The sequence below is a fragment of the Pyrus communis genome, chromosome 6 (assembly GCF_041283825.1).
Source record: "Pyrus communis isolate YQ-2024b chromosome 6, ASM4128382v1, whole genome shotgun sequence".
Classification (NCBI taxonomy): domain Eukaryota; kingdom Viridiplantae; phylum Streptophyta; class Magnoliopsida; order Rosales; family Rosaceae; genus Pyrus; species Pyrus communis.
The window spans coordinates 7,767,721-7,780,803 of NC_142570.1; the positions used below are offsets into that span (position 1 = coordinate 7,767,721).

Below are 13,083 nucleotides of genomic sequence, written 5' to 3' on the forward strand. Positions count from 1 at the left end.
CTGAAGAGTAATGCTACTTTGACCAAAATTTCATACCACAATTTAATACTATTTTAGGTGATGTATGAGTTGGACAAGGGCACATGAGTAAATTGAGTTTTTAAATTTCATATATTTTGAATTAAACTATCTCAATTCCTGATCCTCGCAACCCCAATCTTATCCCTCATTCCCCTTCAATTATTCTCTCTCCCATCTCTACATGCACCAACTCTACTGCACACAAAAAGATTGAAAAAAAAAAACACAAGGGGCTTAGAACCATGGCTTTTCATCTCTGTGATTTTTCGTTTTCTTGCCGACAATTTTGTTTTCGGATTTTTGTGGTTTAAAAGGAGATCATCAAACGATGGTACAAATATGTTGTAACATAATATTACTCATTTGATACCATATTCGATATTAAATTAGACTACCTATTATGTAGTTTTGTCGAATTCTCCCTCCCTTTAGTATAAAACTATCGACGTACTAAAAAAAAAACATTACTCATTCAACAACAATTATGAGTTAGAAATTTAATGATCTAATGATGGACATGTCCACCAATTTAATCTAATAATCAATGAAAAGTAGCAAATCCCCTTTGTTTCTTTTTTTATCAAACGATAGATTTTGTTAGATTAGTTACCAACGAAATTTAAACTCACGCTATTATGCAAGAATTCAACACATTTTCACTGTTGTAAAAGGGCCACTTGCCTCCTTTGTTTTTTGTTAAGAAAGACAAATAATTAATTCAAAACTGTAATTCCAAAAAATCAGAATTTATTCGAAATTACAGATAATGACTTAATTAGCAACAAAATTATTAACAACTCACCCAGTAAAAAAATTGCAAAAAATAAATAAAAAAAGCAAAATTACCAAAAGGCCAAAAGAAACGAGCACGGGTCCCCGCCGTCCCTTATACAATGACCCGTCCACGTGTCAGCATCCCCTTCACCCTTCAGCACTTCGGCCACGTCATCACTTCTCTCTCATCACAAACACAAAGCCAAGTTCCTGTTCCTCGCTTCTCTCTTTCTTCACTCTCGCTTCTCTTCAATCGCTTCTCATGGCGGTCAACGAGTCCATGTAATACAATCGAAACGCAGAGCCCGTAGCCTCAAAACGCCATAGCTGAAGCACAAGTCCTCGAGCAGATGGGGAGGATGGGGAGCAATTCGAGGTCTTACTCGGCGAATCCGAACGACTACAAGCTTCTGGAAGAGGTCGGATATGGCGCCAGCGCAACGGTTTACAGAGCGATCTATCTCCCTTTCAATGAAGTCGTCGCCGTCAAGTGCTTGGATCTCGATCGCTGCAATAGCAATTTCGTCAGTTTCTTACTAGTCTCGATTTTTTTTTTTTAAATCCCAAAATTTTGTAGTTTTCAATGACTATTGTGAATAGTTTTTAGTTGTTTGGTTGATAATTGAAGCTAGATTTGAGTTGGAATTAAGATCTTTGCTTTGTTCTGAGATTGGACTTCAATTTCTGACTTGAATGCTTGATTTGTTGATTTGAGAATGTGAAATTAGTGAGCAATCGTAAGTTTTTTGCTTTTTATTTTTTTTATTTTTTGAATTGGTGTAGGATTTAAGGTATATTCAATTGAGAATTTGAGAGATTATAATGGATTTATAAATTCATGGATTTTTACGTAGTTCAATTGATTTGTAGAGATTTCATATAAAATTTTGATTCAATTTCCTCGAAATCTCACAGGAGAGGCGAGATTTGTGGATACTTAAATCTCTCCAATTCCCACTAATTCCTCTAACTTTCTCAAATTCTTTAAAATCAATTTCTAATTGAATACATTTGAAATGTTATAAACTTCTTTAAAATCTTAATTGAATACATCAGATTTCTAAGGATTTTAATAAACTATCTTAAAATTCTAATTGAATACATCTTGAATTTCAGAAAATTACTTAAAATCCTGATTGAATACCCTAGATTCATTAAAAAATCAAAATCACTCAAAATTCCAATTGAATACACCCCCTTAATTTGGATGAGTATACATGGTTATGATCCTCAACCCGTCAACTGTTGTTATCGATGAGTGCAAATCGTAACTTTTGCAAATGCTATTGTCTTAGTTGCTGAAGTAATTTTTTTGGAATGAATGCTGTTGAAGAAAACCCAAGTTCTATTTTTTTTATACTGTGGCGGATTTGTAACCCGTTTTCTGATTGTTTTGTTTTGTAGGAGGATATCCGGAGGGAGGCGCAGACGATGAGGTTAATAGATCATCCCAATGTCGTGAGGGCGTTTTGTTCATTTGTTGTTGAAAGAAACCTTTGGGTGATCATGCCGTTTATGGCAGAGGGTTCTTGTTTGCACCTCATGAAAATCGCATATCCGGATGGGTTTGAGGAGTCGGCAATTGGTTCTATTCTTAAGGAAACCCTCAAGGCTTTGGTTTACCTTCATAAACAAGGTCATATTCACAGAGATGTGAAGGTTTGTTTCATTTTGTGGGTAATCATTCGTTGTGCTTTGTTTTCATACCTTTGTTCTGAGGATCTCACTTTTTGATTGTGCTAATGTCTTGGCTGCAGGCTGGAAATATTTTACTTGATAGTAATGGGGCGGTGAAGCTTGCTGATTTTGGTGTTTCAGCTTGCATGTTTGAGGCAGCTGATAGACAACGGTCAAGAAACACTTTTGTAGGAACGCCGTGCTGGTAAGTTTTAGTGCCACAGAAGTTATTACTTAATTCCTGTTTGGTACCACATGTTAAACTGCTTGCTTTATAATCCATGTAGTTGAGATTTGGATTTATGTTTTGCTTTCCAGGATGGCACCGGAGGTATTGCAACCAGGAAGTGGATACAATTCCAAGTGAGTTTTATTTGATGTAGTAACTTAAATTTTTTTTTCTTTCTTCTAATAATATGTGGCTCCAGGCTTGTGAACACCTAAAATCTCTTCTCCTCGTCAGGAGACAGAGACATAGCTTCCGTATTAATATGCATGATTTCACAAATCGCAGCTCCACATTTGTTTCCTTCCCTGAGCATCAGAGCTGTTTATTACGGATTTTTTTTTGTTTCTTCATAATTGCCACTGTGCCATATATATTGAGCTGATAACTAGACAACAAGATATAGAAGCTGTGCCTTTTAACATGTTAGATCTATACGTATATGTTTATGCACATATTAATTATAGATAGTTATATGACTTGTGAATCCTATACAAGGGGATGCGGGTGGGTGGGTGGTGGGGGCCCTGGATAACTCTTTTCTACATCTTTTAATCTTTCATGATAAACAGAGGAAATCACATTTTTGTTGCAAGTGTTCAATATGTTATCTGCTTTGTAAGCTACCTTCGTAACTTGATTTCTCGAGCAACGGACACATTTTGCTCAGTACTTTATAATTTGAAATATAATAAAAAGGGGGTCATGTGTGCTTATTTCTTAGTTTTCTGTTGGATGATAACTGTTCAGGGCTGACATTTGGTCATTTGGTATAACGGCGTTGGAGTTGGCCCATGGTCATGCACCATTTTCAAAATACCCTCCAATGAAGGTACTTGTGTTACTAGGGTATAACTACACTGCACACCTATATGGTGCTTCTTCATTGAAACCTCTGACGTGCCACTCTTTTTGTTTGTTTTTGTAGGTTCTTCTCATGACCATACAGAATGCCCCTCCAGGACTTGATTATGACCGTGATAAAAAGTTCTCTAAGGTATTGGTTTTCTTTCTAGATAGAGTGACATTGTTGCAAACATTTGTTTTATGTAGGTAAACAAACATTTGTTACTGCATTGTGTATCATTAATCGGTATATAAGTGTCAAAGACTTCAATTCTGGTAGTTGCCTTGTATTGTATTTCGATTACAGAATAATATTCTAATTGGAGGATTTCCAGTTGTGATCAGTCTTTTAAAGAAATGGTTGCAATGTGCTTGGTAAAAGATCAAACAAAGAGACCAACAGCAGAGAAATTATTAAAACACTCCTTTTTCAAGCATGCAAAACCTCCAGAGCTTTCTATAAAGAAATTGCTTACGGACTTACCACCTCTTTGGAATCGTGTAAAAGCCCTCCAGGTTAGCTGTCACACTTTTATTATATTGCTTCCCTGCTTTCAGTCTTTCATATGTTTTAGTATGCCTGTTTCATGAATTGCTAAAGTATGAATTGCTAAAGTATTGGACTATCACAGCTTAAAGATGCAGCACAACTGGCTTTAAAGAAAATGCCGTCAGCAGAGCAAGAGGCAATGTCACAGGTGTGATATGTATCTTCAAGATGTTATTCTTTCACCTAAAATTGACTTAAACAGGGTCACAGATGTTCACATTCAGAGTCCAGTAATTTGAGCATGGTAACTAATTTATGTAAAAGAAATTATTTGGTGTAATCCTTAGTGGCGTCATTTTCTCTTTCTTTACAGAGTGAGTACCAGCGAGGAGTTAGTGCCTGGAACTTTGACATTGAGGATTTAAAAGCTCAAGCATCCCTGGTATGACACATTTTATTATTTAGCAAGTATCAGCATGTTCCATATAAAGATAGTATCTCTGGGGGGTTTCCTCGTTTTTGTGTATTTCTAAATTAACATCTTTCATTTTTTATGCTAGGTGCGAGATGATGATGAAATGATGGATGAAGATGAAAAATTTAAACCTGTTAGTGGTGATAAGGTCAACAGTTTGCTATATTCTTTAGAAATTTGTCACTCTTTTAACTGCAGTTTAAGATTTTGTTTTATATTTGCACTTCGCTGGCCTTTTGCTTTTAGAAGTATGATTATTATGCAGAAAGGTGATTTCCTTTTTGTTTATGCTAGCAGATTGAAACTAGTTGGCGTTCCAGTTTGGGGAAGTTGAACGAAAATAATGAATCATATTGGACTGATTACAAAGGAGAAATCAATGGTGATGAATCACAACAGGTTGAATGCTTAAACAAAAAGGGCAAGGATCTTGAAGGTAATTTATTGGAATCTGCTGGCCAGCAGAAAACAGGCTGGAAGACAAATGAATCAAGCTCTGAGGCAACAGCATCTACATCAGAAAAAGACACGGTGCAGGCCAAGCCTAAACCTCTTATTGTGAAAAGTCGTCAAACGCAGAGTGGTCCACTCACACCTGGTGCTGGACTTGGTCATTCAGTATCAGAAAGGGGCCACATCTTTGAAAGGTTTGTCATGGTTGAGTAATGCTCCAGAGTGTAAGCTTTTGGTTTCATCTCTCGCTCTCTCTCGTGGGATAAGTTCCTTATGCTTTTGATATCTTCAGGAATGAGAATGAAAATCAACCTATAATTGATAAAGGTAAATGCGAAGTACGACGAACACCAAGCTTTAGTGGTCCACTGATGCTTCCCAATCGAGCTTCAGCAAACAGTTTATCAGCTCCTATAAAATCTTCTGGAGGTAATGATTATTTTCACTATGTTTTAAAGATGAAAATCAACAGTGCAACTATTCCAACTATTATGTGCCCTATTGCTTGGAATTCTTATTGCCAATTGTTTTACCGTCAATAGGATTTAGAGATTCTTTGGATGACAAGTCAAAGGCTAATTTGGTGCAAATCAGGGGGAGATTTTCAGTGACATCAGAAAATTTGGATCTTGTAAAGGTGAAGCTTTATTATTATGCTATGCTTAATTACTTATTCTATTTTTTATAATCACTAACTTTAAAAGATTGCCATAGGATATTCCATCGAGTCCAGTACCTCGTCGTTCTTCACAGGTGGGTAGCTGGTTTTACTTAACCTTTCTCAAGTAAATGTTTTTAGTTCTAAATCATGTTCTGTTTTGTTATTTTAGGGATCACCTCTGAGAAAGTCTGCTAGCGTTGGTGATTGGGTATTTGACTCCAGGCAAATGGTTTGTTTGTGATCTCTCTCTCTCTCTCTCTCTCTCTCTCCCCCTAGAGGTTTTTATCAGAAATAATCCTTGATGTTTCGTCAACTCTTACTTCTAGTCTGTATATTGACATGCTCATTGATGTTGCCTCTATGCCAGATTCCGTTAAAAAAAATCCGCTAGTTTGCTGACATGGTGTGCATGCGGGGACCATTTGTCCATTACCATTTTTCAAAAAATGCTGAAGAAAACCCACAAAAAGTTAAATAAAAAAAATAGCGAGTAAAATAAATAAAATGTTAAAAAACTAAAACAAATCCCCCTTGCTATCTCTGCCACCTGCCTCTCCCCCACCCCTACAGCACCCAGCTCAACCTCCTCCCCCTCCTACTCACTACTTCCCCCTCCTACTCACCACTTCCCCCTCCTACTCACCACTTCATTCCCTGACCCTCATCCCAAAACCGAAAACCCAGATTTCGGGCCGCGACCCACCCGCCACCCCCCACGCACACATCAATCAACCAAGACCTGGTTCTCCAGCCCACTTAATCTGTGACCCATAAGTCTATTATCATATGTGAGCTCTACAGGGACGGTCATGGCGATCAAGAAGTTGGCTTTAATTGAATTCCATGGTAGTCCAAGAGGACTGTTGGGAAGGGGTGGGGGGTCGTCGGAGGTGGTGTTTGGGTAGGGTGGTTCGGCCAGCGGTTCGTGTGTATTATTTTGGTTTCTAATTTACTTTTTTGAATTTAGTTTTTCATAATTTTGTAAATTTTAAACCATTTATTGTACCCACATGGCACTATCTCATTGGATAATGGTCCCCACATGCACGCCATGTGAGCAAACTAACGGATTTTCAACAGAATCTGACGGAGGGACAACATTGATGAGCATGTCAATAAATGGACGACCAAATTGATATTTGAAACCTAAAAACTAGAATTAGGAGTTGGCGAAACATCAGGGACCATTTGTGATTTAAAAAAAAAAAAAAAAAAAAAACCCTTACATAAAAGAAGATTGCTTTATGAGATCTGAATCCCAGCCGTTAGATATTGATTCAACTATAGTGAGCATGAACTTCATTCTCATCAATAACTGGGATATCTAAGTTATAGGTATGCGTATACAAATATATCTGAGTTCATGGGAGTATTTGATGAACAATATTAGATCTTATCTTAGATTTTTCCGCATTTTCTATATTCACTTAGTTCTAACATAGTTGTTTTTTTTGTGCTATGACAAAAATGTAGAAGGTTCAGTTACTTACTTTGCCTCTGCGGTAGTTTGAAATCTTATTTGTCCTTTATTTATGTGATTTCATTCTTTATGTTTCAGCCTGCCACTCTGTCAATGAAGGAGTTCAACAACAGCAACGTACCTGCATCACTTCTCCTGCCTCAGCTTCAGAATCTTTTTCAACAGACGTTGATTCAACAGGTAAAAGAGCAAATCTGGTGCAACATAGATAGTGGATAGACTTGAAGAATTGATTTTAAAACTTCAGCTTGCAAATTTAGTGCAAATTTGTTTATTCTTTTGATTGCAGGATATTATTATGAATTTGCTAAACAGCTTGCAACCAGCTGAGGCAGTAGAAGGTGAGTGAAATATCTGTGGGAGTATAATACTGGATATGAGTTGTGTATTTGTACAGATTTTTATTGAACTAGTTAGTAAGGTACCTCCTTTTCTTATTTCAGCTACTCAAAATGGAAAGTTACCTCCATTGCCTCGCAGTTCTGAGAACAATGGAAATGTACGTATATTTTATTTTTTTCCCAATTCTTATATAAAGATAACGCATCGTATTAGCTTCTCAGGAGTTTCCCTTTGGTATTTTTTTTCTTTCCAAATGATAGATTAGTCTGTCCCTTATGGTGGTGGCCTTACTCTAAAACTCTATTGGACTTGTATATCAATGATTAGTCAGTCATTATCTTTGTAGAGTTTGTAACATTCTCTAATTTGTCCAACCAACAGGTTGAAACTGCAGTTTCTGAGAGGGAGCGTTTATTGCTCGCCAAAGTATCGGAGCTTCAAGCCAGGTTAGTCATCCCAAGTCTAAATCGAGTACTTTGGAAGAATCCTTTTTTATTTTATTTTTCCTGCTTTCATACAAGTTTGGCTGATGTTTCTCTCTTTCCAGGATGAGCAACTTGAGTGATGAACTGAATGCTGAAAAGATGAGACACAATCAAGTGAGTTGCTAAGAGTTCTTAATAACAGTATTCTCGCCTTAAAATACGCTTGAAAAAAGATGGAAAAACAATTACATTTCTATAATATTGTGGTTGAGCCTAGAGTGGGAATTTTAGAAATGGGACGGTTAGGATTGGTACGTTGTGAGTTGAAAGTGTTGATGGTGATGGGTTTCTATGTATATCCCTCTGTTTGCTTGCGTTTATGTTATCATTAATTAGTTGGTTATCGCTTGACAGTTGCAACAACAGCTAAATGCTGTATGTGGGCAAGAAAATGGAGAAAGAAGTTGAGGGTGCGTGACCCGAAGGTGTGATTAGTGTAAGGGAATCCACGGTGTACATCCGGCCACAAGCTGTAGACCGTTTCTCTCCAACGAATTTTCCTCTTTGCTGAATGGGAATTGTTTATGGCTGCCGATAAAAGTAAATGCATCGAGAGGATAGAAGTTGATGTTCCCGGATCTCCTCCCATTGCAGGTAATAAGTTTCCTTCCTCAAGGATTTCAGCCACTTCAGAATCCAGATGAGTAATACGCGAGTTTACGGGTTCATCATGATGTGATTTGTGTGGTTTGGAAACAGAAAATTAGGTCCTTCCCTGCGGTGATGATCGTAGCCATGATCACAAGGAAAAGAGAAGGTTATATGTGTTTTATAGTTAATAGGGATGCATTTTATTTTATATTCATAAATGTTTAAACAGATTTTATGAGCTTGTATATGATGGCTGCTGTAGAACACAAATATTTTTTTCTTTTTCTTCTCCTTTAAATGGGGAACAACCGGTGGCAAGTCACGGTTTTCCATCCCTTTCGGGAGCCGGGAAGACTCATAGAGGCATTTCAGCCTTCCTCTGGTCACAATGCTTATTTATTATTTGATTTATACCAAATCTGCTTCATCGAAACCATTATCAATTTGGGATTTAATACATTTGCTTTATTTTAATTTGTTCATAGAAGTTATGATTTCCTATACTACAAAGCGTGATGGGGTTATAAATTTTACAAAGAATCAAAATAATTCATGTATTAAAATTAATATTTACCTTTGAGATGAGTTAAATTCTAATTCATAGATTTTTGGCTAATTTAACTGGAAAATATGGAGAATTAAGGAAACTCTCTCAGGGCATCTCGAATTGTAAATGTGGAGTACTTAAGCTTAAGTTGTTTAGTTCACAAACTCGTATTGAAATTGGTGGAAAGCATTTAGGTTTATGTATCTTGGTGTGGGTTCGATTCTAACCGACTTTCCTTTGTCCCTAACAATTAACTTCTAACGTACTAACGCTATCACTAAACTCAAATAATAATAATAATAATAATAATAATAAATATAATGAGTATTTATCATTAACAGTTAAAATTTAATACCTCATTTCATAAATGTCACATTTTATAAAAACTTTCAAATATATATATAAAAAAAAAACTCAAATAAATAGACCTAAATACCTTCAAAATTCAAAATCCATTTACATATAAAAGCCAAAACACTTAAATATATATCTCGTACTTGTTGTTCAAATTGTGAAACCGCGAGGAGAGTTGGTAGTATCAAACTTGTGGAGATCAATTTCTGATTAGTTTATAACTCATTGAACATGGGAGGTCAATGAAATTCTGGTGGGAGTTGTAACGAAACAACTCAACCGCTCAAGCAGGGAAAAATTGTTGGACAAAGCTAAATTAATGATGTATATTACTAACTCTAACTATTAAAACCAAAACAAAATTCAAGTGTCATGTTGAAGGACTCCTTGTTGTGTTTAATCAGAAGGACTCCCTTTTGTGTTTAATCATAAGTGTTTAAATACATTGTTCTGAAATTACAAAACAACGATAAAATGAAGATATTACAGCTTTTGATAGTAAAATTTTGTATACGAACTTGTGTTAACGAATATATTGGATGCTAGTCTTAAAAGGGCATGTTCCACCACTTATAAGAACTTATGTTATTCTTATGTTTATTTGGTTTTAATTTTAAGGGTATTTAAGTCTATTTAAGTGGATTTTTTTGTTATTTTTGACAAATTTTATAAAAAAAATGACATTTATGAAAGTAGGTGTTAAATTTTGGCTATTAGTGATAAAAACTCAAATATAATTGTGACATCCCGTCCCGGAAATATCGAAACGCATATGTGAAATTACGACTTTGCCCCTAGTTCGTTTTTGTCACGTTATGGGTTGTTTTGTGTGGTGTGGCATGTGTTGGACCACACACACACTCCCACACACAGACACTGTCCCTCTCTCTCTCTCTCCTTCTGTCTTCTCTCTGTCTCTCCCGTGCTCCCTTCCTCGCTTCTCCATTGAAACTGTACGGACAAACCCCAAAACCCCTCAAACCTTAGCAGATCGAGGGAACCAAGTACACCATCAAGCTCGTGAGGCTGAGAGGAGTCTAGTGGTACCATTTTCAGGTAAGAAAACTACCATTTTCACGTCGTTTCGAAGTGGTCCGAATTGTGTACTGTTCATGCAAATTTAATCTAGTTAGCTTTTGGACTTTTGAAGCTTGTAGATGTGTTGGTGAGGTCCCAAGGAGCTTGGGAGTGCATCGTTGGACGGATTTGGACGTCGGAACGAAGAACTGTAAGTTTGGCCGAATTTTCATGTTTTTGAAAAGTTTGGTTCCGTTGTTTTTAGGCTCTAAAACTAGTCCAACGTGGTAGATGAGGTTTAGGGCTTCATTTTGGTATAAAATACGTGAAAAATGGATGAAAAACGACGGAGATTAGTGAGTTTTAAACTTTCCCAGTTTTCCCGGTGGCCGGAGTCCGGCGAGGTTAGATCGGAGAAGAAAGGAGAATATTCCGTTAAGTTTAACGGAATATTCCTAATGGCAGTGACGGCGTCAGTTAGGTTTAACGGAATATTCCGTCAGTTTAACGGAATATTCCTGACGGCGTCAGTTGACACCGTCAGTGTGCATGGCACGTGGCCGCGCTTGGGGGGCGCGTAGGTCCGTGCCTTGGCCGGCGCGTGGGGGCGCGTGCGGCGGAGGAAAATTATTTTAAAAATATGGTTGTGATCCTGAGGTTGTGTAGAGCACGTTGGTATATTCATTTGTCCATTTTGAGCAATGTATGAGAAGTTATTACGAGAAGTTGGTTATGTGCTTTAAAGTTAACGTTTTTATAGTTATTTCGCATTTAGGTGACACGTACCCCGAGGACGAGCGTGCACACGCGAGGCAGGGGGGCTACGACCCTTCTACATACCAGTGAGTGGGCTTTTGTTTTCCGTATATACCTATATACATTTATATTCCCAGAAATTGATTAAAAAGGGTTTTGTATGTTATGCCATGCACCATATTGTTATTGTTTATGCATCATCACATGCATTAGTAGTGGCATACATTTATATATGCCTATTGGTGCTGTGGACGTACAGGTAAGTGCCAGGTAAGTGTTATTCACGTTTATATTTCAGTAGTGGTTAGAGATGCTTAGAGAGCTCATAACCTGCACCCCCGGTGTTAGTGCTCCCGCCCAGAGTAGGGCGCAGTCCTTCACGTGATGTTCACCTCCCGCACCACACGCTCAGCTTGGATCCAAGTTAGGTGCATAGGCCTGTCGTACAGACCACATTAGGTGGTTCCGACTCGTAGGTGACCCGCGATTATTCGCACAGCCTTCACGTGATCGTAGCACTAGAGCGTATATATATATTACACCCAGGCCTGTCGTACAAACCACTTTAGGTGGTTCCGACTCGTGGGCAGGTTCAGTTAGTGAGTTTGAGATTTGAGCTCTATATGCAGCCGTACAGATCACGTTAGGTGACTCCGGCTGCCAGATGTTGTGCTATTGATGTGATTTATACCTGGGCACTTGCATTCATTATGAGGTTCCGACATGGCATATTCTGGAGCATGATTGACATACCCTTGAGCATGTTTGGCATATTTATACATACGTATATATGTTTATTTATCTGGGAAGTATACAGGTTTTACGGCGAGAGGTTAGAATGTATTTTGCTAAATGGTTTTCAAATAGCTTTGTTTTTGCCCACTCATGCTTTTGTTTTGCGCCCCTCCAGGTTCTAGTTGCTTAGCCGTTGCGGTGGTTTCCCCTGAGGGCTTTCCGGCGTTTCTGACAGACACTCCCCATTGTAGGGTCGCCTTCGGGCGTACTACTGTTGTCTTTTTCTTTTGGGCTGCTATAGACCTGCTCTGAAATTGTATCTCACTTACTAGCACTTGTTTTAGTACTTTGTACGCTAGTTTTTAATTATTCATACCTTTTTATTATTACTTTATTAGCTTCCGCACGTGCACATGGCTACGTCACCTTCGTGTGACGGCCAGCACGCTCCGATCTCGGTCGGGGTGTGTCATAATAGTCAAACAAGATGCAAATCAAGCTGTGTTTCAACTGATTTAGGATGAAATGCCAATTTAGTCCATGAATTATCATCTCAGTAAAAAATTTGGCTATTAGTCAGTGACGGATCCAGGATTTCAAGATCTCGGGGGGGGGGGGGGTCCCAAGATAAAAGTTCAAAAAAAAAAATATTAGACTAATTTGGTTCCATAGCACTATTTTTTATTGAATTTGGTTCATTGAATAATCAAAATTAATCAACCGCATCAAGTGGCCAAGTGGTAAGAGCGCGGATTTCGGCTCTTAAAATACAAAAAATAGGGAGGTCCCGGGTTCGAGGATCCAAGCTAGTGAGTCTGCTTGACTGTGGCCATGAGAAAGCTAAAATGTCTTTGTGAGTCTTCTAGGCCCCTAGAAGGGGTGGATAACCGTGGCTTACCACTAGTTGTCCCGTTTGAAAAATAATAATAATCAAGATTAATCTCAAAGGTAATAAAACCAACAAATTCTCCTCAGCAACATAACGCATCAATTAATGACTTTACAAAGATGAAATTTGTTAATGTAACATGTATATTACAATTGGGAGTTGAGACTAGAGTTTAGGATTAAAAAACTTAAATGAATTTGGAAGAAATAAAATTAGGCAGCTAGAGGTGGTGGAATGGCAAATGGTGCTAAGGGATGGGGTAAC

At 37.7% G+C, this 13,083-nt stretch overlaps 1 protein-coding gene across 4 annotated transcripts; it reads left to right on the forward strand.

The window, feature by feature from the left end:
* Nucleotides 1-982: 982 nt before the first annotated feature.
* Nucleotides 983-8,954, forward strand: LOC137710104 (serine/threonine-protein kinase BLUS1-like). Of its 4 annotated transcripts, none has more exons than XM_088695670.1 (21): nt 983-1,319; nt 2,200-2,454; nt 2,553-2,677; nt 2,791-2,835; nt 3,449-3,530; nt 3,627-3,695; nt 3,890-4,060; nt 4,177-4,242; nt 4,408-4,476; nt 4,595-4,657; nt 4,807-5,156; nt 5,255-5,391; nt 5,505-5,599; nt 5,677-5,715; nt 5,793-5,852; nt 7,182-7,283; nt 7,393-7,444; nt 7,547-7,602; nt 7,827-7,891; nt 7,993-8,044; nt 8,285-8,954. In XM_088695670.1, the coding sequence occupies exons 1-21, from the start codon at nt 1,146-1,148 to the stop codon at nt 8,336-8,338; spliced, it is 2,181 nt and encodes a 726-aa protein (XP_088551796.1). In that variant the 5' UTR covers nt 983-1,145; the 3' UTR covers nt 8,339-8,954. The 4 variants fall into 4 exon arrangements, with proteins under 4 accessions (XP_088551796.1, XP_088551797.1, XP_088551799.1 ...); XM_088695672.1 differs by having other exon boundaries at nt 1,015-1,319; nt 2,200-2,431; XM_088695671.1 differs by lacking the exon at nt 5,677-5,715.
* Nucleotides 8,955-13,083: the final 4,129 nt, after the last annotated feature.